Genomic DNA, 24,512 nt, shown 5'->3' with positions numbered 1-24,512 from the left:
GCAGACGGGGGGTTGGGTAGCCGTGCCGATTGGTTGCAGCTCACCAACACAGTCAGCCTGGGCTTGTTTTAACATAACCGGGGGCACCTCGATAGAAGCAAACAAAATAATGAAGTAAATAAGCTGTAGACTGTAAGAAGAGCGGTTTTGTACACTGAATTTTGTCGCTGTTTGATATTGCAGCAACATGGATTTTTTACAGCTCATTTGGTATTTAAGGTGACAGTTTTTCAGAGGGCCGCCGCTGATGAGGCGAAGTGTAGAGAATGAGAGCAGTGCCTTGGCCTACTAGTGCTGCTGCAACTGGGATTGTATATCGGCTTTCACAAATCGAGAAAAACACTCGCTTTGTGCTGTAGTAATAGAAAGCCGCGGCTGGGTTCACACTGGCCGGAACACAAATGGTAAGTTTATCGCTTTTCCACGTGTTAATGCTGGGGCAAACCTTTTGTGAGAAACAGTAGCTTCCTATGTCGGTGTGTGGCTGTAGCTTGTTTGTGTAAGCCTCTCAATGTTTCTGTGATGGCTCAGTGTCACCTCCTCTACCAAAGTCCCGGCGCCACTGTCTTGTGATTGTGGGTCGTCATCGCCACGACCTACAATCACAAGACAAAGGGGGAATACTCCTGACAGTTTCTCATTGAAATGTGTCCAAGCCAGGCGCACCGGCAGTGTTTTGTCTTGAGCCAACTGGCCTCAAGTAGGAAGGCCATACATGTCGGCTTATTTGTGTATGACGTGCGTAATGCGCCCTGTGTTTTTATTTTACATGTGTTTAAAAGGAAATAATCAGTGCGTCATATCCACATGTTTGTAGGCTACCACATATTATACCATATACATTCTATTTAACAATATAGCCAATGGTTAATAAACCTGAAAGTATAATTTCATTATCTAATGTGCCTCTTTCTTCTCTTGAACAGGAGGACAGAAACATGACAACATGAATCAACCTTACAGACCGGCTCTTAGGTCAGGCTCAGTGTTTGGCCCAGGCCAGCCTGAGCTGAGGCCCCACAATGGCCTAATGAGCACTTCCTTCGGCAACCAGTGCAACATTGTGAAGCGTGGATCTGACCAGCAGTCAGGGCCACTGGCCTCCTCAAGCCTCAAGCAGCCAACTGTACTGGGCTTCAATCAGTTTAATGGCTCCCACTGCTACAGCCCTCTGAGGCTCCCAGATCTTAACACTGTGGTCAACAGGACAGATCTGCAACACAGAAACCAGCTGCACTGTCCTAGTCCTATCAGTGATGAAGATGAATTTGAGGCTCCGTCAGTCCAGCTGCCTCCATCTCCAGACATTCATGATCTCGAGCCTTTCGAGAGCCTTCCTGATGTACGGAGAAACGGATTCTCTGACAGTCCCCACAGCCTGGAGCGCTGCTCTCCCATCTCCAATGGATACCTGCACTTTGGGTCTACGCTCTTTGACTGCAGTGACTTTAAGGAGGACGAGATGGGAGAACACAGCAGTAATGAGGACTTCAATCCTTTCAGTTTCTCTCCAAAGTTGTCAGAGGATTTTCCTGTCAGTGACTCAAGAAACACATGCAGCTCCGGAGCTGAGAAACGAACATTTAAACCTATTTTTAACCTCATGTCCAAAACTATATCTGAACTGAACCCCACGCTAAGCCCCAGTGCATTGCCAGAAATCAATTTGAGAGATGGATGGAGCAAGGAGAGAGAGTCTGTGAGTGAAGATGTGAACTCTCCTTTACATGATGACAGCCAGGTTTCATTATCAGGAACAATTCCAAATGTAAGTATGACTAAAATACTCTATTTGTTAAATTTTTGTGCTCAAAAATGTATTATTGTGTTTTACGTAGTGTAATACTGATGATATTAACTTGTAATTAAATCCTTCCATCAGCACAATAGCCCCATAAAAGGGTTACATTCTTTGGTTGAACTGTCGGAGGGTGATGTGGTATGGGCTAAGTTCAACAAGAGGCCCTGGTGGCCCTGCCAAATCATCTGTCATCCCTTCCAAGGTGTCCACAGCAAGATGAAGGGTACGTCTTCATCTGAAGTGATTTAAATGCTTTTTGCATTATACAAATTGGTGTGAATGCGAACCAGTGACAGTGTACAACAACTGTGTTAGGAAGTGTAACAACAATTTAAAACCTTTTTTTTCCCTCCAGTTCCTGGTCCTCGTCCTTGTCGAATGTACTTCCTCCAGACAATTGGAGAAGTTGCTGAGTCTGCTTGGATACCAGAGAGTGTTGTTATTCCTTTTGAAAATGGCCATCAGCTGGAAGATTCCCTGGTCTTAAAGAGAAGAGGGAAACGAAAAGAGAAAGATTACAAGTATAAGGTGAATCTATATGAAAATTTGATACTAAGTTACATTTGAGTGAAATTACAACTAAATTAAATTTTGTTGCATTTGGGCCTTGCAGATACCGAAAAGTTTTCAAAGTGCTTGGGAAATCAGTGTGTCTAAGGCCGAGGAAATGCTTCATGGTGGACAACGCAATAATGAAAGTATCCTACCAACATCCCTGAATGGCCAAATCCCAGTCTCCAGTCCAGGACTACAATCTGTGGAGCAGCGTCTGTCTCAGGATCAAACAGCCGCCCCCGGCAATGTGGAGTATAGTGAAAACAAAAAGCATCACAATAAACCTCCTTTACAAAATGGAAGGAAAAACAATGTTTTTAAAAAGAAAAGACGCCTGTCAGATATTTTTGGCCACATTGTTAGCGGTTCAAAGGACCAACATTTTTCAACAACAGCTCTGGAAGATGAGCCGAAGTATTCCCCCTATGCTGACCTGGATTCAGTCCCCATGCTGCACCGTCCTAAGCGCACAGAGATCTCCCCCTCTTTTCTCAACAAGCACGATTCAGCAACAAAGAACACAACACATCCTACTGATTGCTCAAATTCTTCAAGTTTACTGCTAACATCACAGTCTGAACAGAAATCCGGCTGCTTGAGAAAAACATCTGTGGCAAAACACTCCCTCAGTTTTCCAGCGAGTAGCCGGTTGATGACAAAGGCGTTGAAGGCAGAGGAAGATACAGACTTAGATGCACTGTCAACCAAACTCACCTCATCGGAAGTCCACACTGAGCCGAGCCCTGTCAAGTCAACTACTGATGTTTCAGCCGGGAATGAAATGTCTCATACCCGAGAGTCTCCAGGGGAATCAGCTACCAATACTCCAAGCACTGTAAGAAGGCGGTCGAGAAAGCTGGACAAGAAAAAAATTCACAATGGGCAATGTAAAGAATCAAAGACTGACAATTGCACAAATGAACTGATGCCTAATGTCAACATAAAGAGTGAAAACATTGCCCCAGAGATATCAGCGTCTCCTCCACTCTCTCAGAATGCCAAGGAGCTAAAGTTCCAGTCTCTTGTGAAGGATGAAGAAGAGGACACAGATGCGTTTCGAACCGAACCCAATTATCAGTTTAGTACATTCTTGATGCTTCTTAAGGACATGCACGACACCAGAGAGAAGGAGGGGAAGCCACTCATCCTCCCACCGTCTCCAGTCCTAATCAAAGAGGAACCTATGTTAATACCTACGACCACTGCCAGAGCTCAGGTGAAGAGTCCCTGTGAAACTAATACGCAAAATGCTACTGATATCACGTTTGAAAATGATCAGCCTTCATCAGATAAATCAAAATGTGAAGTACACAGTGACGCAGCTAAAGGTGAAGAGGTTCCTGTTCCCTCAGCTGGCTTAGAGAAGCAGCGCAGAAAGCAAAGACTACCTGCCAAGTTGAAAGTCAGTATACCTCGTCTTTCAGCAGATCTTACGAACTTGGCTTTAGCTAAATATTTAGCCGGGGGTCCAGCCACTGCTCTGTGCAAAACCACATCTGTCCCAACAAAACCAGTGTCAGAAGAGGAAAAGCCAAATGAGAACAGTCAAAAAGATTTGAAGACAGAGTCTAAAGTTAATGGATCACATGCTGACTTTGAACCGGAGGGTACTGGTCTCATGGACAATGGTTTCTCAGGTAAAAGCCGGCCTGGTAAGATGATCATGTCACTGTAAAGTATTGGAAAAGGGAAGAGGAAGAAAGCTGATTTTTGTATATTTTTTACAGGTCAATCAGGCAAACGCCACAGAAAACCAACTAAAAGGCTTATGGCGTCCGGTGAAGAATATGAGCAAATATTTACTACACAAAAGAAATCTAAAAGGAACTTATTAGAGGTATACTTATCAGTAAATAAATACTGCAATACATATAGTCAGCCCCCTGCGTCATTGACTAAGCCATATTTTTAGGTTTTGGGGGAAAATGGGGGGAAAAACTGACTTTGACAGAAGATTTGAAGATTTGTTTATTGACGTGGACATACCTGTGAAATCTGCAGATGCTGCAGTGTTTGGAGAGATGAAACAAAAACCTCAATTTCAAAAATGGCAAAGGCATTTATGCTCGGAGGCTGATGCAAAATAAAACAGTGGATCCAGGAAGTACAGTACCAGTCAAAGGTTTGGAAACACTTTTTATGTGTCGGCTTTTCCTTATTTTCAACACTATTGACATTGTTTGATTCTCACTGAAGACATTAAACTATGAATGAATATAATGATAATGTAGGAAACAAAAAAAAGGTGAAATAACTCAAAATATGTTTTGTTTTATATTTTAAATTGTCTTTATTCTTGTCATTTTTTCATTGAGCTTCATAAGGTCGTCCCTGAAATGGTTTAACAGGCTGTGAAGTCTATACTTTTTCTGGTGACGACATTGTGAAGCCCGTTGAGCAAGTAGTAATCAAAGCGAGAGGCGGCTATTTTGAAGAATCAGTTTCACCTTTTTTTGTTGAAAACATAATTCTATATGTGTTCATGCATAAATGAATGCCTTCAATGAGAATCTACAATGTAAATCGTCTTGAAATTAAAGAAAAAGTAGTACATTAAAAGTTTTTTTTACAAACTTTTGACTGATACCATATTCCTATCTTAATACGTTGCAGTCTGATACAGAATTTCTTTTCTAAATTCCTTAACAATACCCACAGTCTTATATACAGCTTGTACCTTTATGTACATTATTCCTATTTTACAATATACAGCTACATGAAAACTTCCTGAACCCATTATATTTTGATACTAATTCTAAAATTGTTGTTTTAGAGCTCAGATGTCGACACTGCACCTGAGACAGATGTGTCTGTCTCCATGTCACCTGCTGCTGTGGCAACCACCGAGGCTCCAGTAGATGAAGACAAAACACCACTTCAGCAGGAGACTCCCGAAACACTGTGTAAACCTTCAGTTATAGCACAGCCCTCACTGGATACAGAGGCTGCAGCTGAAACCTATCTACCTCCTGATTCTGGTAATGATTCAGTGAAGCTCATCAGCAGTAAATGATGGTGTATTTGTTATATATATGTTGGCCTTCAATAGTTTTACTGATGCTTGGACACAGGGTCTGAACTATCACAAAGAAAGAGACCAAGGAAAGCCTCGCACCAGGTGCTTGAATGTACCATAGAGGAAGTGTCTGTTTCTCCAGCACAAAAACTGGTGAGTTAAAACAAAGACATTAGAAGAATTTTACACAAAATATGCAAACATCAAATTTATTTGTATTTTCTTTAGAAGCAAAAGAGACTCAGCCATGCCACCCCAGAGTTGAAAAAGATGGACAAAAACAAAGAGGTAAACAAGAATTTCAAACAAAATCCTACAACCTCGACCACACGGTATCAATCAATCAATCAAATTTTATTTGTATAGCGCCCAACAACAACCAGAAGGTGCCCAGAGCGCTTTCCAGGATAAAGAATCACAGTAGACAACAATAAATACAAAAACACATAAAAACAGCAGTCGAATCGGTGGCTATGTATCGAAAGCTTTTCTGAAAAGATGTGTCTTCAACTGTGATTTAAAAACACTCAACTCAGTGATGTTTCGAAGCTGTACCACAGCTTTGGGCCTTGCGCGGCAAATGACCGGCCTCCAAACATTTTGTATTTGAACTTGGGAGTGACGAGGGAGGTGTGTTCAGAGGAGCGCAGAGTTCTGGCTGGTTCGTAGACCGTTACTAATTCGGCAAGGTAGTCCAGGGCCAGACCATTGATGGCCTTGAACACAAACATCAGGACCTTAAACTCCACCCTAAACGCCACCGGGAGCCAGTGGAGAGAGCGGAGGACTGGGGTGATGTGTGAGCGTCTGGAGGTGTTGGAGAGGAGACGAGCTGCTGCATTTTCTACCAGTTGAAGCCGATTGAGGAGTGATTGGTTAAGTCCAGTGTAGAGGGCGTTACAGTAGACTATCCTCGAGCTGATGAAGGCATGGATATAAACATGGTTGTGGTATAAATATGGTATGGTTATAAACATAACGCAATTAATTCTCTAGGTAAGAACTGTGAAAACGACACCCCAAAAGTCCCAGACTGAGGAGACGCTGATAGCTGTACAAGAGCGACCCGCCAGCCCGAGCAGACTGAAGCCTGTCAAACCAAAAACAGAGATTGAGGCAGCAAGCTCTGATGAGGAAATGACTTTTATCACTGGCTCACTAACTTCCAAAGATGAGGTTGGTCTATGTTTGGTATATGTTTGTATGTGTCTGCAAACGATTCTGCTTGTATTTTGTGGCCATTCATGCTTAAAATGCATTGAATTCTTTTTTTTTTTTTTTACAGGTGAATGACAGCCCATCCTCTCAGGTAGATGTAAAAGGGAAAGTCGGAAGTGCTTCTTTAAAAGAAAATGTTTGTCAGGTATGCACATATTGGTTTCTACTAGTATAGTAATTACAAAGCTACATTTTTTAAACTGCTGCATGGTTTTTGCAGATCTGTGAGGAGCCTGGCGACCTACTGAGTTGTGACGGCCACTGCTGTGGAGCATTTCATCTCCAGTGCCTTGGACTATCATCAGCTCCAAAGGACAAATTTCTATGCGCCGAATGCCAAACAGGTGGGTCGACTGTGCACCATTGGTAACAGCCGAAAAAGTGAATTAGTTGCATGGTAATAATGCATAATTGTCTCTTTTCAGGGGCCCACACATGTTTTGTGTGCAAAGAATCTGGGGACGGGGTAAAGCGGTGCATGATACCGCTGTGTGGAAAGTTCTACCACACAGACTGTATTATGGCCTTTTCTGCCACTCAGCCAAACAACAAAGGCATCCGCTGTCCTCTTCATGTCTGTCTCTCTTGCCACATCGCTAACCCGCTCAACCTCTGCAACTCCAAAGGTGGATATAGAGTTTATCCTACAGCTCATTATGTTCTGTGTTTGGCAAGTTTACAAGGTGGTACTGGAAAATTACACACCTTTTGCAAATCCTTTATTTATTTGACTTGTGTAGAAGTTTAGTTATTATATAACATGGCCACAGCATCAATTGTAATTTTATCGAACTTGCAATTTGAATGGTTATTTCATATTGCACCTGGCCTTTACTGTGGTGTGATTTGTTGCTTTTTATTTGTTGTCCAGGTCGATTGCTGAAATGTGTCCGCTGTCCTGTGGCCTATCACGCTAATGATAACTGTATAGCTGCGGGCAGCCTAATGCTGGCGAACAACAGCTTCCTCTGTCCAAACCACTTCTCTCCTCGCAAAGGCTGCAAGAACCATGAGCACATCAACGTGAGCTGGTGCTTCGTCTGCTCTGAAGGTCTGAATAATGAGAACTTTTAATTAAGGCGACCATGCAGGCAGATAGAAGTTGTTAAATGTTGTTCAAATGGAAGTTGCATTTATTTTCAAGAGCAAAGCCTGGATAGAAGTTTAAAGAAGAACTAAGTAACTTGTTCACTTTAATAAATCCTTTTCGTAGTCGCTCTGGGGGTAATACAGGTGTTAATGGGATGATTGGGGGGTCTTTCATCTCCCCCTGGTGTCTCTGGCCAGAAAACCACCACCGCAACTTTTCCTGCACCGGGTCGGAGGCACAATACACACTAATGCAATCACGAAGAAGAAGCTAACAGGTTAACGGGTAAAGCTAACTGCGGGCTAGTGCCACTTAAACAGTCCAAGTTTGAGTGGAAAAATTATCTCCATTTGTAGTTGGATGTACAATATCTCTCTTTCCCTTTGTCTTTTCTGTCAGCGTAGTATTTACTCTCACGGACAATTAATGAGTACAAAAACACAACATGCTTAGTTTTGCTTTAATTTCCTGCTTTTATATTACTGATCTAGTGTAGTAGATACAGTTTTCTGATGTAATTCTTCATTTCTTCTTCAGGCTTTGAGTAAGTTAGCTGAAATAAACACTAACATTTAGCCCTTTATTTTATCATTTGAAATTAAGGATTATCAAGCTAAGAATTATGCATACGTGTAAAACTGGGTGGAAATAATCTGTGTCTTTAAGTTGAGATGTCAGTAGAATGTGAGATGAGTGGCCTTTTAAGTATTAAATAATAATAGAAGTTTTGCCTGCGATGTCGAACACATTTACATGTTCATATTCTTTTGAAAATGTGTGTCATGCTAAGCTAATGTTAGTGCTGTGGTTATAATTGCAGGAGGCAGTCTTTTGTGCTGTGAGTCTTGTCCTGCTGCTTTTCATCAAGAGTGTTTGAATATCGAGATGCCTCAAGGGAGCTGGTTCTGCAACGACTGCAAAGCTGGAAAAAGACCTCGGATCAAGGACATACTGTGGGTCAAATGGGCGCGCTACAGGTATGGATACAACCTGTTATACGTCAGGCTTTTCTGGTCACTTTTAATGAATTTATTCTAAACCTCACTTTGTTACTTTTAGGTGGTGGCCCGCTGAAGTTTGCCTCACAAAAGATGTTCCAAATAACATAATGAGGATGAAGCACGACGTTGGAGAGTTCCCAGTGCAGTTCTTCGGCTCCAAAGACTTTGTGTGGACCTATCAGGCGCGGGTGTTCCCGTACATGGAGGGTGACACGCAGAACATCGAGAAGATGGGCAAAGGGGCCGACGTAGTGTACAAATCTGGTGAGTGTAATAAAGTCTCTGTTCACTGACTTCTTTCTTTTATCTTTGTTGAAATGAAAATAAGAAAATGTTTGCATTATTTAGCCCTTACCGATGCAGCCGAAAGATTCAAAGCGCTTCAGGCTGAAAAGGAAATCAAACAACTTCAGGAGGTCAGAAAAAACGACAAGAAACCACCGCCGTACAAGCAAATTAAGGTAACGCATCATTTCTTAAGGCAGTGCATGTCGAAGTTGCATGTAAGCTTTCACCTGGAAACAAAGAAGAGCTCAAATTACACACAACAATGTTCTATTATTCTCTGAACTAAACTAAACAATTTTTTCATTCTCTAAGGACAACATCTTCACTTGAAGTCAAAATGTTTCACTCTTTCATTTCAGAAGGATATGTGAATACCTAATTCCTAGTTTGAGCTACTGAGCTTTTGGGGAGGGATAACTTGTTTATTCAAAGACTGAATAAGATAAATCCACCCTCAGGGAGAAGTCTTTGGGCCCGATCTTGTGTTTCAAAAGACTATAGCGTAACATTTTGCGCTTAGTAGGAGCGCACTTTGTGATCTTGCAGCTCCAGACTTAGCACATTTAGGTGGGAGGTGGGGTGGAGACACACTTTTTCCTCCCACCAGACTCCATGGCCGGGAAGGGTGAGTGAGAGAGTTTGTGGGGGAGTGGGGGGTGAACATGTGCATTTGTTTTGTTTCACGTTTACGGCCGGGCGAGTGCCGATCTGTGCCACAGCTCTTACTCTCTCGAGACATGAACATTGTTTAGCTCACGATGGGTTAATATAGTTTGTAGTTTGACTTGTGAGAGCCTATCGGGCTTAAGGTAGAACACAAGGCAGCGCGATGTAAACGAGGAAATGAATGTTAGCCTGCCAGTTAGCCTGCGCACCCCGTGCACCAGGCACAAGACCTGGCCCATAGTGTCTAATATGTCAACAAAATAAACAAAAACAAATGTTGTCCTTTGAAATACAGGCAATTTGCCTTATTTCCACTTAATGATAGAAAACTTGCATCAAAACATTGTGCCCTAATTGAAAGTGCTATTACAATTCCCACTGCTTTATTCAACAGGTGAACAAGCCCATTGGTAAAGTCCAGATTATCACCGCCGACCTGTCGGAGATACCGCGATGCAACTGCAAAGCTTCAGATGAAAATCCCTGTGGCCCAGACTCAGAGTGCATCAACCGAATGCTGCTGTATGAATGCCACCCTCAAGTTTGCGTCGCGGGAGAGAAATGCCAAAATCAAGCTTTCACCAAACGAGAATACACACAGGTGGAGATTTTCAGGACACTTTCCCGTGGATGGGGCCTGCGCAGCGTGTCTGACCTCAAAAAGGTTGGTCAAAATATCCAAAAGAGAACTTGGTTTCTAATAGTTTGTTTAGTTGTTGCAGTGGGTTTTAGTAAGTATTAATACCCCTTTATTGATGCCTGATGTTACATTAAGGTTTGATATTCCTAAAACAAGTCTATGCCCAGGCTTCTATAGAGACTGTACCGTTCTGTAAATGGACAATAAATCATTTTTACTGCAGACCAACACTTTTATGCATGTACACAATAACATAAGAGGTCTTAGTTCTTCCTGAACCCATAGTAAGTGTGCTTTATGTCATGATAGGGAGCATTTGTGAGTGAATACGTGGGGGAGATGATTGATGAAGAGGAGTGTCGGGCACGGATCAGACACGCCCAGGAAAACGACATCTGCAACTTTTACATGCTTACACTGGACAAGGTGATTTAAGTAATTTATATATTTAACTTTAGGAAGGAAAACTGTTATTGATGCTTGTTACATTTTTTGTCCAGGACCGAGTCATTGATGCAGGTCCTAAAGGTAACGAGGCTCGCTTCATGAACCACTGCTGTCAGCCCAACTGCGAGACTCAGAAGTGGACTGTGAATGGGGACACAAGGGTGGGGTTATTTGCACTACAGGATATCCCAAAAGGTACGACTGCTTCTCATCAGAAATTATGCTCATTAATCGATTTTTTGTTGTTGTATAACTATGGATACATTACAGGTGTGGAGTTGACTTTTAACTACAACTTGGAGTGTCTGGGTAATGGCAAAACTGTCTGTAAATGTGGCGCGCCCAACTGCAGCGGTTTCTTAGGCGTGCGCCCAAAAGTAAGCAGCTTCCGTTTGTATTATTTTGTCGGCGATTGACTGTACATTAAAATTGTGTATTTGACTTTGCGCAGAACCAACCGTCCGCTGAGAAAATCAGACAAAAAGATGGGAGAAAAAGGGTGTACATGAAGAAGAAAAGGCAGGAAGTGAAGAAAGAAAGAGAAGATGACTGCTTCAGCTGTGGTGACGGAGGGCAGCTAGTGTCCTGTAAGAAGCCAGGCTGTCCCAAAGTCTACCATGCAGACTGTCTCAACCTGGCCAAGAGACCTGCAGGCAAGTAGAGTATACGACCTATACACTGCTACTATTTTTATTATACTATTGCTGTTGTCATTATGGTTTGACATCGACCTTTAACAAGCTATAATTTAGGAACGTAACAATTTTCAAATGTCATTATTTAAAGGAGAACTTGTAAAGTAGCTTGTTTACCTTAATAAATCCTTTCCGTAGTCCCTCTGGGGGCAATACAAGTATTAATGGGATGATTGGGGGCTCTTTCATGTCCCCCTGGTGTCTCTGGCCCGAAAACCACCCTTGCAACTTTCCCTGCAACGTGTTGGAGGCGCAATACACACCAATGGAATCACGAAGAAGAAGCTAACAGGCTAATGGGCGAAGCTAACTGCGGGCTAGCGCCACTTTAGCAGTGTTTACAGCCACGTTTGAGTGAAAAAAATGATCTCCATTGTGTAATTGAGTTGTGGCACAATGTACAATATCCCTCTCTCCAACATGCTACGACACCTGCAGTGACGCTTATGGCCTCTAGGGGCATGAGTTACTCAGTACTGCTTTAAGTATTACAGTAAATGGATTTGTGCAGCTGAATTTGATATAAAAGCTCATTTGCAACAATAAGCTAAAATACACCACCACAAAACAAAGCTCACTCACTCTGTTGGACGACTTAAGCTTCGATTACAGCACGCATTCGCTGTGGCGTTTTTAAAAAAAGCTTCTGTTATGTCAAAAGCTCTAGCGTTGCATTAATTTTTCACCAAGATCTTGTATTGATGATGGGAGAGTGTGACCACGGAGCAAAACCTTCTCCACCACATCCCAAAGGTTCTCAATGAGGATAAGATCTGGACTCTGTGGTGGCCAATCTATATGTGATAATGATGCTCCCTGAACCACTCTTTCACAATGTGAGCCCGATTAATCTTGGCATTGTCATGTTGTAATAAGCCAGGAATAAACCTAGATGTTCAGCTGATGTCATTCTTTGGGCAGATAATGTTGTTGAACCTAGATCTAACCAACTGCAGCAACCCCAAACTTTAAGAGTTAGTTAAATCCAGGATGCGATATTTTTTGGGTCAGGCGTTTTGGACCTTTTGAACAATTATGATTGCTATATTTCAAAAAAGATTAAGAGGAATGAACTATAATTATATACATTATGGAAGACCATTTTAACAGAGTAGACGAGCCTATAGGAAATGTTTTTTTTCCTATCCATTTTATGTTGTGTCTAATTACAACACTACAACCATTAATAATATTCACTTTTTTATTTAGGGCGCTGGGAGTGTCCAAGGCATCAGTGCGACATCTGTGGGAAAGAGGCCTCCTCATACTGTGAAATGTGCCCCAGCTCGTACTGTAAGGAGCACTGTGAAGGCATGCTCTTCATCTCCAAACTGGATGGGAAGCTGTCCTGCAGTGAGCACGACCCCTGTGGGCCCGACCCACTCGAGCCGGGGGAAATACGCGAGTTCACCCCGGACACAAACTCTATAAAGCCCGGGACTACAACAAGCGCACCTCACCAGTCCGCGGCTGTTCCAAACTTGAAAAGGGCAACCTCCTCTTCCTCCGCCCCCAACGTCGAACTGTCCGTCCCGACTGAACTAGTACCCCCGCCACGACTTTACATCAACACAAAGACTGCTACCTCCAGCTTTGTACCCAGCAGCAGAGTCTACCTCATGGACAGCACTGAGGGGAACAGCTCCTCAAATTCATCCCCCTCTAGACACAAAGAGGAGAGGGATTTGGAAGACGGAGAGGTGTGCAGTATCGAAGTGGAGGAGATCGAGGAAGGAGATGATGATGATGATGAAGATGACGACGATGAGGACGATGAAGACGATGAAGGCGACTCAGAGGAGGAGATGGCGATGGAGATTGTTGTGGATGAGAGGGATGAACCAGTGTTTGGAAGTGACTTGGATCAGTTTAATGCTTGTTCTGATGTGGAGAATGAGGACGATGATGTTGAGGAGGATGATGAAGAGGTGGAGGTTTGGGACACAGACGATGAAGTCAGCAGTTGACGAGTGAACATAGTAGAAAAAACGGTGGAAGAATGCATTTGCACTGTTACAAATACAGCACTACTCAATATGAAAAGATACTTAAACTTTGGGACGGAAGCTGCAGTGGCAATTTAACAAAACTGCTCATCAGAGACCAGGTGAATTATGTAATACTGAAACAAAACAGTAGAGTTCGGGATTAGATATGATCAGTTGAACATCTGTCGTTGTGACCAGTTAGCAACGTTCATTATTGGTAAATACATGTAATGCATCATAGTGTCCAAATTTAATGCAAACAAAAACTTTTACATGTTTTAAATCTAAATGGACTCCTTAATATGGAAAAATATGACTTTACATATTGCCTCAACGTCTACATTATGGTCTGGAATATTTGCATCTTCCACCTGTGACAAATCACTGTTAAAGATCTTCACATTCGGTACTCACTCTGATATCAGCCTTTTCATCCTGAGGCTGCAGGACTGACACTGAGATACGTTCTGGTGCTAAGCGTCTCTGTACTTCTGTAGACATGTTTATTTGTGTTTGGTGCTGTTGTTTTACTGCTCTTTCTCAAAATATTGTTTACATTTTTTAGCTTTTTGTAATGAAGTATAAAAAGTTGGAACGTTTTTCAAACCAAACTTTAATGTGTCCTTTTTGGGGGTTTTAGGTTGTTTCTCGACTTCATGCCGAACTAGAAGACAGAAAATTACATCTTAAAAGCAATAAAACATAAACAATAATTACAAGTTTAATTAACAGAGTGCAGATAAAATTTCATATGCTCATCTTAATATGATCGGTAACAGTATTTTGTGATTTATTTTACAGGTAGGTCTTTTTCTGACAATGTTCAGAATGCAGCTCGCTCTCAGAAAGTGCCTAGAAATTGACTTTTGTTCCAGGAAATAGGAAACAATTTTGACTTTTAATTAATAAAATAGTTTAACTTAAACCAAAAGCTCCACACGCAGGCTCCCTGCAGTTAGTGAGAAATTGTGTCCTAAAACTGGGAAGTTTGTAAAAAAGAATTTAGCCTCAACTGGCATTATTGACTCCAATTATTTCAGAGGGCAAAAAGAGACGGGCTTCAAATATCACAATAATAAAGATAATACTAAAAATATTCAATATGTGGAAAAAGAAGGTGTCTAGGAGTGCAACTTTTGAAGAAATTACTTTTGAAAATATGCCTTTTTTAAAATATGTCCTATTGAAACAAGGGGACCCACTATTTCCACATATACAACATTTTCATATTAGATTTTATGAACATAAATAATCTGCTCCAGATAACTTTCAAACATTCTTTTATTTTCTGTGATTTGGGGTTTTTATAAGCATCAGAAGCAAGATAGCAAAACTGCGGGGTTTCTACGTGTGGAAACTTTATTTGATCATAGTGGTTTTATATAGTTTCAGAATATGTAAAGAGATTGTATTTCTGATTTCCTGGAACGAAACTTCACGATAGAAACCCTAGCCAATGGCCTGCCCCCACTGTATTAAAAAAACCCGAGCAGTGAATGTTATTTGAAATCATAAGGCGCCTCACCGCTAGAGGGCGTTGTCGGGATTTCACTGTCACCGCTGGAAACAACCGGATGTGACGTAACTTCAGCAGAAGTAAAATGGCGAGACAAACACGACGGATGGAAATCTAAAAACAAAACAATTTTTTACATTTTAAGCATCTATACATTGTTATTACTGCATTTTGTAGATAACAGTAGTTGTGTGGGCGTCTGTATAGGAATGTGTAATCCTTAAATTGAGTTATAAATATATATCGCTTTTTATTTAGCTCCGATTGTACTTGTAGAACAAACCGACACCAGAAGCGGTTTGTTGTTGGTATATCTTGGTTCATTTATATATTAAGAAAAAAAAAAAGTAGAAATGGAGCAAGGGGCAAACGTCACTGAAGAAGCAAATGCGACCACCTCGGAGGGGATCGTGGGCCTGGACGAGCCCAAGAAGATGACCCGAGAGGACTGGAGAAAGAAGAAAGAACTCGAGGAGCAGAGGAAGCTGGGAAACGCTCCTGCTGAGGTCGACGAGGAGGGAAAGTGAGTAATATCCTTAAGAACAATAAAAATGGTATACTTTGTAATGTGAATGATAACCGTATTTATTTGCCTCACAGGGATATTAATCCACACATCCCACAGTACATTTCGTCAGTGCCCTGGTACATTGATCCATCCAAAAGACCAACATTAAAACATCAGAGGCCACAGGATGAGAAAGAAGAACTGTTTTCTACGATTGGAGAATGGTATAAGAGAGGTGTGAAAGAGGTATGTTCAGTGTTATGTGAACCAGGGTGAAGGATTACGCCTCAAATCTGCTTACGCTATACAGTAGCCTTTTTTTGTTTTCTTTTAATAGGATTCTGTGACTACCAAATTCCGGAAAGGAGCGTGTGAAAACTGTGGTGCAATGACACACAAGAAGAAGGACTGTATGGAGGTAGAGTTAACTGATCATTCTTTTACTTACCTCTTCGATCTTTAGATCCAAATGTTGATGCAGCTATAAAGGAAGTGGCGTGGTACTTTCCCCTCAAATAAGTGATTTTTTCCCCAATTTTTCTATTACACATTTTTAAAAATATTGTTTTTGCCCCTTTTTTCCCAATTTTACAAATCTTTCCCCTAATTTTTGCTCATTTTATATTTTTTTCTTATTAATATTTTTCCTATTTGCCCTCACTTTTCACAATTTCTTCCCCCTGTTCTCCCTATTTTGGCCCCATTTTCCCACCAACTTTTACAAAAACTTTTACTTATTTTTGCCTTGATTTCTCTCAATTTCCCTCAGATTTCTTCCTAATTTTTCCACACATTTCTTCACATTGGAGATTAACCCGATATTGTAGATTTGCAGATCTTCCACACATTATTGTTCTGTTTTCTGGTTCTAGACGACAAATATGTTAGTATTGGTAATCGAAACCCAATATGGTCCAGTACTGGTATTGTTAAAAAAAAACGTAGCGGTACCCAGCCCAATATACATTACACATAATTGTTAAAGTGTATTTTTGTCCTTCCAGAGACCAAGAAGAGTCGGTGCAAAGTTCACTGGCACAGGCATTGCTGCTGATGAACATAGTCAGATTTGCCTCGACTTGGACTACGATGGGAAGCGCGACCGCTGGAATGGCTATGACCCTGAAGAGCACCAGCGTATTGTTGAAGAGTATGCTAAAGTTGATTTGGTACGAGTCTTTACTCTCCTCATGTGATACAATATTTTATTTTCTCGGAGTTTATTGCCTTTATTCATTGTGTTTCGATGTTTTCATTCCAGGCCAAAAGGACATTGAAAGCACATAAGCTTCAAGATGAGCTGGCCTCAGGAAAACTCGATCAAAATGTAGGTTACGTGAATAAAATGCTACTTTTACAAAGATCCGGAGTTGTCAAGACTAACGACCTTCTCTTACAGGAACGGGAACATGACAGTGAAGGTGAGGATGAAGACAAATACGCGGATGATATTGATATGCCTGGGCAGAACTTTGACTCCAAGCGCAGAATTACCGTCAGGAATCTTCGTATTAGAGAAGACACCGCTAAAGTAAGTAAATGTCTTCAGTTAAAAAAAAAAGCGTGAACAAAAAATGGAACAACATAAAAGCTACTAACAATGATGCAATATTGTTGTTGTGTTTCGTCTTTCTAGTACTTGAGGAATCTGGATCCAAACTCTGCCTACTATGACCCCAAGACTCGATCTATGAGGGAAAATCCTTACTACAACACAGGCATGAACCCAGACGAGTAAGAAGTTGTTATACCACTTTTGATACGGAACCAGCTTTATGAGAAAACTGAAATGTATTTATGCATTTAATAGGGTGGGATATGCAGGGGACAACTTTGCCCGTTATAGTGGAGACACGATCACCATGGCTACAACGCAGTGTGAGTTACAATCTTTTACCGGCTGCGCATCACAGTTTTGTCTCATCATAATCTAGTCATTGGCAGTGTAGTGGCTTGTACAGTGCTTTCATCTTTCATATGTCTAAACCTAGTGTTTGCTTGGGAGGCCTACGAGCGAGGTTCTGAGGTCCATCTTCAGGCAGATCCCACAAAACTCGAGCTGCTTCATAAATCTTTCAAAGTGAAAAAGGAGGCTTTCAAAGAGCAACAAAGGGAGACCATCCTGGAGAGGGTACATATTGATATTAAGTAATTAAGTCCCTGCTGTAATAAAAGACTTAATGACATGTTTGTTACTGACAGTATGGAGGCCAAGAGCACTTGGATGCCCCGCCCAGGGAACTACTTTTGGCCCAAACTGAAGACTATTTGGAGTACTCTCGCCATGGTGCAGTGCTGAAGGGTCAGGAGAAGGCTGTGGCGCGCTCCAAGTATGAGGAGGATGTGCTCATAAACAACCACACTGTAAGGAGTAAACTTTATACATATATTTTCAAGTTTTATGATGCATTACCATTCTGATTTTTTTTTTGTAGTGCATTTGGGGTTCTTACTGGAAGGACGGTTTTTGGGGATTCAAGTGTTGCCACTCAATGGTCAAACAGAGCTACTGCACCGGAGATACTGGAATTGCAGTTGTATGTATTTGTTTGTTTACATGCATAGTATTTTCCCAACTTTACTTTTGTTTACCTGTGTATTTTCTATTTCTTTTTTGTCACATACAGAGAAACACAGATTGTACTCCGTTTGAAGAGGGCTTAGCTGAGCCTGTGGAAGAAGAGCAACCGAAGTCTCTGCTAGAGGTACATGACAGGGTTTTCTTTTGACTATAGCATTAGCATAAAATAATGCTTTCACTTATTGTGTAAAATTCAATTTTCAGATGCATCGAGATAAAATGGAGAAAGAGAAAAAGAAGAAAAAGAAGAAGAAAAACAAGAAACATGGCCCTGACGGCAGTGACTCTGAGGATGAAGAAAAGAAAAAGGAAAAACTTAAGAAGGTACTCATCATTAAAACAGCATTACCTTTTGAATAAAAAATGTTTCCACATTCTACGAACCATTTCTTGTTTTATTGTTACCAGGCTCTTGAGGCAGAAGACAAATGGGGAAAGCACATCGAGGCTATAATGCAGCTGGATGAGAGGAAGCGGCCGTACAGCAGTCTGCAGGAGGTGAAGGCGCCTACAGAGGAGGAGATGGAGGCCTTCCGAATGAAGCGCTGCCGAGCAGACGATCCAATGGCACCTTTCCTCGGACAGTGACTTGTTTCTACAAAAAATCTTTCCTGGACTTTGACATAAACTTTGAATAGCATGTTTTGAGTACATAAAGCCTGTGTATGCAGTACCTTTTTAAATTAGTTCAAATTTGTCAGCTGAACAGAAAGTGGGAACCATTCTTGTGGGATTCACATGTGCTACAAAACTGTTGCTTGTTTCTTGTACAGTATTTTTTATTAAAATAACCCAAAGGCTTCTCTATTGTTTGTTTATTTTTATTAGCGGAATATTATAGATTACAAGCAGTTGAATGATAATGAGCCGTTTCTCTGTGATCGCTGACCGTGCATAATGTATTTAATAAAATTAAGGAAAAACTACTAAGTCTGTACAATAATTGTGATATTTATTAGTAGTATTAAAGAAAAGGAAAACTACATAACAAGTCCTGCAGGAAGTGATGGTTGGCTCAGTTGTGCAACACTGCTTCACTGATTCAGTGACCTCATTGTTGAACAATTTTGGTAGATTACCTGTTCAAACAGGGCAGATGCTGAGCACTGAGTGAGTGAGTCTCACCTTTCCTTTGCGCTCTTTTGTACGAGGAAAACTCACCATTTTAGAGATCAAGATTGGCAAACTGAGGTGGTTTTGTATACTGAGTAAAATGCCTATTGGCAATGCATTTCTAACTGGTGAGTTGTCTAATCTATTGTTTATATGCATGTTTGGTCACATGCTTTTCTTGTACTGAAGCATGAACAGTATTTGAAAAGGACACTTTGCAGCTTTCCTTTGGAGTGGAATAGTGTCAGGTCAGTCCCAATGATATACATTCTTTGACAATGCTAAACACACAAGGCAAAGTCGTCTGAGCGGAGTCTGGAGGTTGTTTCTGGTTTGCGTACATGTTGCAACAGGAAGTTAACTTGCATCTTTTTTAATGCACTTTCATTAGAAAACTCAGCAGTTCTGATCATTATCCGTCTTTATTTTGTTTCTTTTTCTCTGCAGTGAGTGTTGTACTCTGGACATGGGGTTCAACATGTTTGTTTTCAGTTGTTTTCTCACAGCCAACAATTTCCACTCCCAACATCACTCCAGACTCTTCTGGACTGGTCTGCAGTCAACCTGGACCAGTGGGGCCTGGGGGTGTTCCTGGTGTCCCCGGGTCCCCGGGAGCCATGGGGCGGATGGGTTCCTCAGGAAAAGATGGTCTTGATGGGAGAGATGGTGTCAGGGGAGAGAAAGGGGACAGAGGTATGGACGCAGAGCAAATGAGATGCTGCATGTAGTTCATTTTCACTTATTAAAAAACAGGTATTATTTCAGGTGAATCTGGGAGCCCTGGGAAGCGGGGGAAGAAGTCTGGTGTCAAAGGCCGTAAAGGTGTTTTTGGGAAGGTTGGACCTCCAGGACTTAGGGGCCTGCAGGGAGCCTCAGGGCTGATGGGACAACGAGGAGCAAAAGGAGAGCTGGGAGACAGGGGTGCACAGGGAGCTTCAGGAGGGTGCAACTGTGGCAGCCCGGCCCGCTCTGCCTTCTCTGTGGCAATGACAAAAAGCTACCCTAAAGAGCAACGGCCCATCCACTTCAGCCGCATTCTTCTGAATGAGGGAAATCACTACAACACCAGCACTGGGAAATTTGTCTGTGTCATTCCTGGAGTGTATTATTTTTCATATGACATCACTGTAGCCACCAGGCACCTGGCCATTGGTCTCGTTCATAACGGACAGTACAAAATCAGAACATTAGACTCAAATTCAGGAAACCATGATGTTGCCTCTGGCTCCACCATTCTTCAGCTACAGAACTCTGACCAGGTGTGGTTGCAGATCTACAACACAGGACAAAATGGCCTTTTCTTTGACCCATTTTGGACTGACAGCACTTTTACTGGATTCCTCATCTATGCTGACCAAGACTATCTCAATGAGGCTGAAAGAAAAGCTAATGCAAAAGAAGAAAAAAGTTTATAAAATCATCTTTTATTATCGTCGTAATGGATACAATGTGTGTAAATATTGTCAATAATAAGCAATTTGGGCAACGCTACCTTATTTAGCTTGAATAAATGATGAGTTAACCCTTAATTCCATCCATCCATCCATTTTCTTCCGCTTTTTCCGGGGCCAGGTCGCGGGGGCAGTAGTCTCAGCAGAGATGCCCAAACTTCCCGATCCACACACACCTCCTCCAGCTGTTCTGGGGGGACCCCGAGGCGACACCAGGCCAGCTCGGAGACATAGTCCCACCAGCGTGTCCTGGGTCTTCCACGAGACCTTGTCCCACTAGGACATGCCTGGAACATCTCCCGCGGGAGGCGGCCAGGAGGCATCCGAAACAGATGCCCCAGCCACCTCAGCTGGCTCCTTTCGACGTGAAGGAGCAGCGACTCTACTCCGAGCTCCTTAATTCCCTTAAAACCCTTAATTCATCATGAACAATTCAATAGTTAACCTCTTACCCCAGCCTGAACTCAGCGCATTTTCTCCTGTTCAGCTTTACCCAAATCTAAAAGCTTCTCAACTGGAGAGCAACAGTGTAATGTCTCAATTGAAAGCTAAGACCTTCAAAAGTGATTGTAACTTTTTTGTCACATTTTTGAAGTGTTTTTGTCAGTGTCTGTTTTTTTTATCTCATGTTTTCGATACGTTTGTGTCACTTTTGTGTTGTGTTTTCATCGCTATTTTGTTGCTTTTTTTTTTACTTTTAGATTTGGGTAAAGCCAAACTGGAGAAAATGTGCTCGGTTCAGGTGGAAGTTAAGGGGTTAAGTGTAACTAACACTTATTAACTGCTTGAAATTGAATAAGTGATGTATGTGAAGAACTATTCATTATGACTAGGCTATTGGATTAACTGTAATAGTTAAGTAGTTATTAAGTGTTAGTGTGAAGTGTTCATGATGAATTAAGTTAAATCATCATTTATTAAGGTGTAGTTATTACAAAGTATTAACGAAACTTGTCATCACATCAAGAAAGAGCTTAAGTACCCGTATGAAACACAGGGTGGCGCACGAGCAAACCTTTGGCAAACCTAATTTAAGATAAATAAATAGTAGGATGCAGTACACTAAGATAGACTACTTGATCTTTTTAAAATCGGTTCCACTGAAAAAAAAATGACACTATGGAACTGTTTAGAGTTTTATTTAGACTCTGGATAAAGATAGCTATTCTATAAGAGCCATAACTTTTCATCGGTTTATTTAGATCATCAAGACAATTCATCAATGACACAAACGCTTTAGTGAGAGCGGCACTCCTGCACGTATAGCGCGACAAACATACAAAGCCACATTTGTTTTGTAGTCCTGTTGCGCCCCCCCAAGAACTACAACTCCCAGAACGGAAGCCGTTCGCATCGAGCGCACGAGCCGCACCGCAACAGCAGCAGCTGTGCAGCCGAGGAAGCTACTTTGTCACAGCGGAGCCGCCGCGGAGAAAACAGCATCAGATAAACCATAAAAAGTGCCAAGCTACGGGGCGAAACGACACGATTCTGCGCTTGATGCTGTGGCTCGATGGTGGCAGCTGTTTTATCAACTTGACATTACGATTTGCTTTTCTTTCCTTCACGGAAAAAAAAAGAGGGGTTTGCAAAGTTGCGCCGTGCGGAGTTCAATGAGGATGTCGGACTGAGACAAAGGGGTCTGGGGGGCATTCCCGTCGGAGCGGTAGGTGCCACATGTTATAACCTTCAGAATTAAAACTGTTCCCTGTGGATCGTACGTTGGTTTTCAGTGACCACTCGCTTTTTGTTTTAATCATAAACTGATTTTTTACAGTTGAACAATACACAAATTCAGCGCTCGCTTTCCCAACTTGTGCTTGACTGACTGACTGCTTTAACGCGGCGTGGAAACGCGATTTGACTGATTCGTAAAAAGTTTATGTTGTACGCCTGTTTGGGAGGTGTTAGCCTGCGGAAATCCACGGTCGATGTGATACAATGTAGGGTTTTTTTTTTTTTTTTGCTACGTTTTGACTGATTTTTACCCACGGCGTGGCTTGGTGGACATTTAACTCATCCATTTAAAAATTCCCCTGCAGTAAGCAAAGGCGCCTCTGCTGTGGAAACACAAACTTTAGCTGCAGTCCAGTTTTTAAACGCCTTGCTCATTTTAATGCAGGAGATGTAGGGCTATATATAAGGGCCTATTGCTTTGAGCTTCAGTTTAGAAAAGCTTGTGTTTTTCCACTTTCAAGCAGGCTGGATTTTAGATCTGATAATTGTGCAGACTGTGTGTGTTGTGGTCGGCCTTCAGCACTAACCCGGTCTTGTTTTGGAAACATGTGTGTCAGCAGGTAAAAGTTGAATTATAAGCCTCTCCTGGATGGGAAAGATGGAAAGGGAGCTGCAATGGTGGAAAGGACAGCTGGCTGCAGATATTCACCAGTCCCTCCGCATCAAGGTGAGTCTGACTTTGTTGACTATCATTTTACACTTTCAATGTTGTCCTTAACCTTTTTCTCAACTGCACATTTGTTAAGAATCAGTTTATTTTCATGTTAGCTTTGGCCTTAAATTAGAAATGATGTTGAAGGCCATTCAGAGTTTTATTTTCATGTTTACACCTATGTTTTTATGAATGATCTTGCTTGCAAACAATACTCATGAATAGACACTGGCAAGCATTCATGGAAAGCGGGTATTTCAACATTTTATAATCTCTATGCACACATTTCAAATAATAGACACTAAACTAAACATGTGAAGGAAAAAAAGAACACAGAAGGCAAAAAAAAACCCTCATGCAGCATTCGACAGTAGAAGAATAACCTTAAATATAATCATGGCGCCCTCTTATCTATTTAAACAGGATGTAAATTAGATTACATGGCGCCGTTAGCTCTCATTAATTGTGAATGTCTTAATTAACCTCGAAGCGCGATCATATTTCTTCCCATGTGTGCCTTTTAATGGAGACATCTGTCACTCGACTGGCATCTGCAGGCTGGAGATGAGCATGTCCCGCCAGCGCCGCACACAGGGGGGGCGAGGACAGATCCAGTTATAGATACGGGCCGCTCGGGGTAACTCGACGCGTGATGTGAGCTGCTGTGGCGCAGAGATTGGCGTTTATAGAGCGCTGTAAATCAAAGGCCTTCGTGTTCATAATGAGTCATTGTCTTAGACAGCGAGTTGGTTTACACTTTAGGACAATGTCTGACTCAGAACGATCTGTCAGAGCTTGAGAATCTGCACGAGCTGGGAAACGTTCTGTTCCCAGAGAAGAAACAACAAGGGCCTGATGTTGTTGTGGGTGCTCCATACATTTGGTGAACCATTAGCTCACTTGTTTACTCATTAAACATGTATTATTATGTAAAGGGAGAGCAGCATAGTTCCATTTGGATGATAAGCAATTCATTTAAAATTCAAAATGTCTCCTTCCCGACTTCAGCTCGAATGTCCACAATCCCCATGATATTTTTATAGTTAAATCAATTCACTACACTTAATCACGTTAAATAATTGCAATCGTCAACTTCAATTCAACTTCAATTAGTTTGACAGTGGCACATATCTAACCACAAACGTCGCTCCTTGATATGTATGAAATGTGCTCTCTGAAATACCAAATCTTTATTATCAAGCCAATGTCTCAGATCACAATTGCAATGCGAGTGGCGAAACTGGCAATTGGGTATTTTTTCCTAGAATTGTTTAACCACAGGACACGCGGCAAACAAAGTAGATGCTAAAATGTCAACCATCAGTGCTTTGTTGGTTTATTCAAAGTTGTTCTTGCTGTTGAAGCTGTATACACATGTACCTGTCTTGTGTGATGTAATCTCAAAGACCTAATCCAGTGTTCATCAATGTGTGGTACCGCTTAGTGAGTTAGTCCTCATTTGAGCTCCCTTGGCCCCTTGTTAGACCTGGTATACTTCTGCTTTCGGCCTGTTGTTGATATATAGAGCTAGTTGAGGTACATGTGCAGG

The 24,512-nt window shown here is 41.8% G+C and overlaps 4 protein-coding genes across 5 annotated transcripts in view; all 4 read left to right on the top strand.

Annotated features, from left to right (window-relative positions):
* Positions 1–21: 21 nt before the first annotated feature.
* LOC306963052 (uncharacterized protein) lies at positions 22–13,500 on the top strand. The gene is made up of 23 exons (XM_079556491.1): positions 22–404; positions 927–1,768; positions 1,883–2,024; positions 2,157–2,329; positions 2,415–4,008; positions 4,084–4,193; positions 5,130–5,334; positions 5,428–5,525; positions 5,601–5,660; positions 6,369–6,548; positions 6,658–6,735; positions 6,811–6,934; positions 7,016–7,216; positions 7,462–7,641; positions 8,501–8,657; positions 8,740–8,945; positions 9,030–9,142; positions 10,030–10,299; positions 10,585–10,701; positions 10,776–10,917; positions 10,993–11,099; positions 11,174–11,375; positions 12,627–13,500. The coding sequence occupies exons 2-23, from the start codon at positions 947–949 to the stop codon at positions 13,382–13,384; spliced, it is 6,039 nt and encodes a 2,012-aa protein (XP_079412617.1). The 5' UTR covers positions 22–404; positions 927–946; the 3' UTR covers positions 13,385–13,500.
* A 1,527-nt stretch (positions 13,501–15,027) lies between these two features.
* Positions 15,028–18,812, top strand: slu7 (SLU7 homolog, splicing factor). Of its 2 annotated transcripts, XM_079556470.1 has the most exons (14): positions 15,035–15,444; positions 15,522–15,675; positions 15,767–15,847; positions 16,434–16,598; positions 16,691–16,756; positions 16,829–16,960; positions 17,066–17,163; positions 17,240–17,307; positions 17,421–17,560; positions 17,632–17,793; positions 17,865–17,966; positions 18,057–18,134; positions 18,215–18,334; positions 18,419–18,812. In XM_079556470.1, exons 1-14 carry the CDS (start codon positions 15,275–15,277, stop codon positions 18,596–18,598), a joined length of 1,716 nt encoding a protein of 571 aa, XP_079412596.1. In that variant the 5' UTR covers positions 15,035–15,274; the 3' UTR covers positions 18,599–18,812. The 2 variants fall into 2 exon arrangements, with proteins under 2 accessions (XP_079412595.1, XP_079412596.1); XM_079556469.1 differs by having other exon boundaries at positions 15,028–15,444; positions 16,691–16,960.
* An 848-nt stretch (positions 18,813–19,660) lies between these two features.
* On the top strand, positions 19,661–20,538 carry c1qtnf2 (C1q and TNF related 2; the record flags this gene model as incomplete). Its single annotated transcript, XM_079557118.1, has 2 exons — positions 19,661–19,816; positions 19,889–20,538. Exons 1-2 carry the CDS (start codon positions 19,741–19,743, stop codon positions 20,536–20,538), a joined length of 726 nt encoding a protein of 241 aa, XP_079413244.1. The 5' UTR covers positions 19,661–19,740.
* A 1,427-nt stretch (positions 20,539–21,965) lies between these two features.
* The window catches only part of ccnjl (cyclin J-like), a 194,104-nt gene continuing 191,557 nt past the window's right edge, over positions 21,966–24,512 (top strand). Inside the window, exons 1-2 of the mRNA XM_079556478.1 lie at positions 21,966–22,240; positions 22,869–22,978. Coding sequence (XP_079412604.1) covers positions 22,901–22,978 — 78 coding nt within the window. The 5' untranslated portion in view covers positions 21,966–22,240; positions 22,869–22,900. The remainder of the gene's footprint in view (positions 22,241–22,868; positions 22,979–24,512) is intronic.

This window comes from Gobius niger (assembly GCF_951799975.1).
Source record: "Gobius niger genome assembly, chromosome: 5".
NCBI lineage: Eukaryota > Metazoa > Chordata > Actinopteri > Gobiiformes > Gobiidae > Gobius > Gobius niger.
The sequence above is the reverse complement of the archived record's forward strand: the minus strand, read 5'-3'. Positions and strand labels throughout refer to the sequence as shown.

What these genes read in the sequence shown, in the direction of transcription:
- slu7 (XM_079556469.1), top strand. Translation starts at nt 15,275, where the DNA reads ATGGAGCAAGGGGCAAACGTCACTGAAGAAGCAAATGCGACCACCTCG. An exon ending in GAGGTCGACGAGGAGGGAAA is followed by an intron (nt 15,445 to 15,521) that starts GTGAGTAATATC and finishes TTTGCCTCACAG; the next exon opens with GGATATTAATCCACACATCC. An exon ending in AGAAGAAGGACTGTATGGAG is followed by an intron (nt 15,848 to 16,433) that starts GTAGAGTTAACT and finishes TTGTCCTTCCAG; the next exon opens with AGACCAAGAAGAGTCGGTGC.
- LOC306963052 (XM_079556491.1), top strand. Translation starts at nt 947, where the DNA reads ATGAATCAACCTTACAGACCGGCTCTTAGGTCAGGCTCAGTGTTTGGC. An exon ending in AGATGGACAAAAACAAAGAG is followed by an intron (nt 5,661 to 6,368) that starts GTAAACAAGAAT and finishes TTAATTCTCTAG; the next exon opens with GTAAGAACTGTGAAAACGAC. An exon ending in ACATGCTTACACTGGACAAG is followed by an intron (nt 10,702 to 10,775) that starts GTGATTTAAGTA and finishes TTTTTTGTCCAG; the next exon opens with GACCGAGTCATTGATGCAGG.